The sequence below is a fragment of the Ascidiella aspersa genome, chromosome 7 (assembly GCF_963924565.1).
Source record: "Ascidiella aspersa chromosome 7, kaAscAspe10.2, whole genome shotgun sequence".
Taxonomy (NCBI): Eukaryota; Metazoa; Chordata; class Ascidiacea; order Phlebobranchia; family Ascidiidae; genus Ascidiella; species Ascidiella aspersa.
Genome location: NC_139453.1, coordinates 30,607,112 through 30,611,265, shown reverse-complemented (window position 1 = coordinate 30,611,265; position 4,154 = coordinate 30,607,112). Strand labels below are relative to the sequence as shown.

Sequence of the window (4,154 nt, the reverse complement as noted above, 5' to 3'; positions counted from 1 at the left end):
GTTGTAATATTCTAACAGTTACCTAAGCGGAGATATAAGCGATTAAAAATCCGGGACGTTCAAAATGACGCACCGGTAATTCTAGTGTTAACGCCCCAGTATAATAAGCTGTCATGTGCGTATATATGCGTCGTGCATGAGGGTCTTCGAAACTTTTTGGCGTAGCATGTGGTGTCATTTGTAAGTGAAGAATGCACACACGTCACACGCGTTTCCGTTCATGAACGTCGGTTCTGGCATGTAGCTAGAGCCAGAAAGTACCACGCCCGTTAAGCAGACTTTTTTGTAGTTCTAGTTGTACAATTCAAACAGGAAGTACAAACTGCAGATATTCCTAACCTAATTTAAGAACAGCTTATACGTAATGGTATTTTTTGTAGTAACAAAGGTGGTATGTAGTAACAGAGTGCCAAACCTTTAAGCAGATTTTTTTCTTCTTTTTTCTTTCCATCGCGACTTGTCCTTATCGAGTGTCACGTCATGTTTTGTCTGTGCGCTGCTGCTTTGCATTAGATAGTTTTCTTCTGACAGCCAGATGTTTTGTTTTTAAACTTTTTTACTTAAACCTATACTTGATTTCTTAATTTTGTGACTTTTTTATTAATTTATTATTATTTTGCTTTGCATATTATGTATTTTACTTTACTTATAGGAACTGACAATGCCAGCATAGGCGAAATATATATTCCTTTTTAAAAAAACTGTTAGATCCTGGTTTTACTCTGGTTTTTAAACTTTGAGTTTTATTGTTTTACTTTAGTAGGCCAAGAAGAAATTTCGGCGCTCGTTTAGATTTCTACTCCAACACACATTATTTGCGTAAGGGTGCGGGTTAGCGTTTGGGTTTGGGTTTGGGTAGGTTAAGCATTATGATCAATAATAGTGCTTGACCCTCTCTCACCCAAACACTAACCGACAACCTAACCCAAATAATGTGCTGCATTGATATAATAATTTCTTTCAAAGGATTTGGGACCAGCGCCGAAATTTCTGAATATTCTAATTGTAAACTAATTATGAATAACATATGTGCACTTCGGAGCATAATGGCTGGAGGTTGTAGCAAGACGTAATAGGAGTATCAAGCAGTTTGAACTTTTCTGATAAACTAAATTAAACCAACTTTTTTTTAAATTGAAAAAAAACTTTAACTTTTTTTTAGCAATTTGATCCTGTTAATTTTTGTAACTATACAATTAGTTTTGTTTAAATTATTTAAAATGAGTGAAGCGCAACATTCCAAAGATGAAACAGAAAATATAACCTGGGAATCATGGAAAAAAGAGTATGGTAAGAGTTGTACCACTTGGGGAAACGTGAACTACTTTTATGGGACAGTGAAGCCTATAATTAAAAACTTGGCGCATAACTTAATAATTGAAAATAATTTTCCAAAGAAAAAGATTTAATTAAGAAAAACGTTTTTGCGGCCCTTCTCGTTTAGTTTTTTGTTAGACTTAATAATAAAAACACTCGCAATGCTATTATTCCTATGTACGAAGCAACCAAATCTTTTTTTGATTAGTTTTTTTGTTGGACTCTGTTTAGATTAGACCCTAGTCAAGGTACACTTATGGCCTTTAATATATCTCAATTTAAATTTCACATATTCAAATGAAAAACAGAAGGTTTCTTAAATCCTCTTGTTTGAGACGTGAACCCTTAAACGCCGTACCAACCCTGGTGCTCCAGACAAAACCAGTTTTTAGAGGTCTGTGTAAAAAAGTTAGAAACCGTCGTGTAGACGATTAATCTTTTCCTGTCTCCTTTCAACAACTTAAAACTTTTATTCAAAATTTTCACAAAATGTCACTTACTTCTGTGTGGGTTTTGATATTCATTTTACGACAGCTACAACCTCCAACCATTGTTTAAGATTTATTTGAACTGTTACAAAATGCTTCCGACTTCTGCATGGGCTTTAATATTCATTCAACGTCTAACTACAACCTCCAGTCATTCTCTTTAGAACTATTCGAAACGTTTACAAAATGCTACCTTCTTCAGTATGGGCTTTACAACTTATTCTACGTCTCAACAATACATCTAGCTATTGTAAAACTGCTGTATACTACTTCGGGCCTTTCTTTACCGTAAATGTCAATTAGTGTTTTGCCTGATCAGGAAATTTTCTGGTCTGAAAATAATATTATTTCATTGTATTATAATTTTCCTGTTTAGGAAAGAAATACTCGAAAGCAGAAGATGCAGAGAAGAAGCTAGTGTGGGAAGAAACTCTTGCCTTTGTGACAGCTCACAACAAACGGTATGAACAGGGTCTGGAATCCTTTGTAGTCGGAATGAACATGTTTGCCGTAGAGGTAACTATTTTTCTTAGGCAATTATTTTTCATGTCATTAACCTTGCACTTAATTTTTGGTCATATTTTAGCAAAACCACGAGTAGATAAACATAGGATTTTTTCAGGGAGTCGAACCGTTTGACTTTTCTGGTTCAGGCTCAGGTTCAAGGATTTTTTTGGAATCTGGTTCAGGTCCGGTTTCGGTTCGGAGCAATTTAGAAGTTCCGGTTCGGATACAATATTAGTTGCGTTAAATGTAAAAATGAAGTTGTGGCGTCATGATGGAGCGAACCGCTTTTGTTGACAGGTGCGGGTTCGGTTAAGGTTCCGGTACTTTCAAATTATTCGGTTCAGTTCTGGTTCGGCCCCTTAAAATCATACAAAAAACGGTTCGGGTTCGGTTACGGTTCGGAAAAAATTGACCCCAAATCGGTTCATTAAGTTCCGGTTCGGTACCGGTTCGACTCCCTGGATTTTGTCAGACTTACGCCGTTATTTGAAATTTTATGTTGTTGTTTATCAGGGCCCACCCATAAACCATGCTTTTGATAAAGAATATGAGAGCAAGACAGAAAACGCCAAACAGAAGTCTGCCAAGCAATCTAAATTTGCCAAGTGGATTGCAAGGTTCAGATAAGTTAGTTCATCCAGAGCTAACCAAACCAATGTTTCCCGGGGAAATCAGTTTAAAAACTGTTACGTTATTTACTGCCTTTTTATTATACATTTTAAAACAACCACCGAAATACATTCTAGAGCAGCGGTTCTTAACCGGGGGGCACGCCCCCCTAGGGGGGCGCCAAGCAATTCTAAGGGGAACGCGAGCTCGACTTCAATATTCTAACTTTTTGCAGTGATTTTAATGGTTTCGTTTGGGTTAGGCATAATTCCTACATACAAACTCTGTTTTTTGCCAACTTTAACATTAAAACTGCAAAAATTTTTCGCGCTGCGCGCCAATCTTCTAATCCTTTTTAGAAAATCCACGCTATCACCGCCCTATTAAATTAACTTATAAATAAACGATAAAAGCTATCGCCCTTTCGGACTAATTTTCATCCATATTTTATACATGATAACAAGCTATAGCAACAGGGGGAGTCGAACTTTATTGCCGTTGTATTGTGTGTCGTTACATCTTTTGAAACACGATAACGCAATGTTTAATATTTGCGCTTGACATTTTTTGCGCTCGACATCATACAACTCTTACAACTGTGGAGTCAATGCCCTCGCAACACGTTCGTCAAAATCAGCTCGATGAAATCAATGTGTCGAGCTCGCGCAATTTGTTGAGTGCCCAATGCGAAACTCCTCTTCGGGTGCAGTTTAGCCAATTCGACCAAATAAAACTCAAAATTTTTCTCGCTTCGCGCGACCAACAACATCCTTCACTTTTTTCCTGTTTTCTCAGTGATATTTAATTGCAAAATGTCGAAATATTTTCATAGGGGGGCGCAAGGCATGAGAAAATTACCAAAGGGGGGCGCGGCTGAAAAAAGGTTAAGAACCACTGTTCTAGAGTCTTGCTTTGGTAACTTAGTTTATTATCTCTTTACCTCCTTTTTCTGAATGCTTTCTGTTACTTCGATGTTACACTATTATTTAAATGCGCTTTAATACTGAAATAACTTTATCTACTTGCCATAGCCAGGGGTTGCCAAGCATTAAGAGATTTCTTAGTTGGTTCACTGCAAAGAGCTAAACCTTACACATGGGCAGAAATAAATTCACTTTGTTTTTTCCTTACTCACACACATACCTTTGTACAGCAACACTTTAATAAAAGTTGTACCCCTACAATATTGTGGAATGGATTACCTTTAGCGAATTTTTATTGAAGGATTTCTTT

General features: G+C 36.8%; 1 protein-coding gene across 1 annotated transcript; it reads left to right on the top strand.

The window, feature by feature from the left end:
- Positions 1-846: 846 nt before the first annotated feature.
- Positions 847-2,939, top strand: LOC146138936 (protein CTLA-2-beta-like). The gene is made up of 3 exons (XM_083394738.1): positions 847-1,290; positions 2,182-2,321; positions 2,826-2,939. Exons 1-3 carry the CDS (start codon positions 1,221-1,223, stop codon positions 2,937-2,939), a joined length of 324 nt encoding a protein of 107 aa, XP_083250864.1. The 5' UTR covers positions 847-1,220.
- Positions 2,940-4,154: the final 1,215 nt, after the last annotated feature.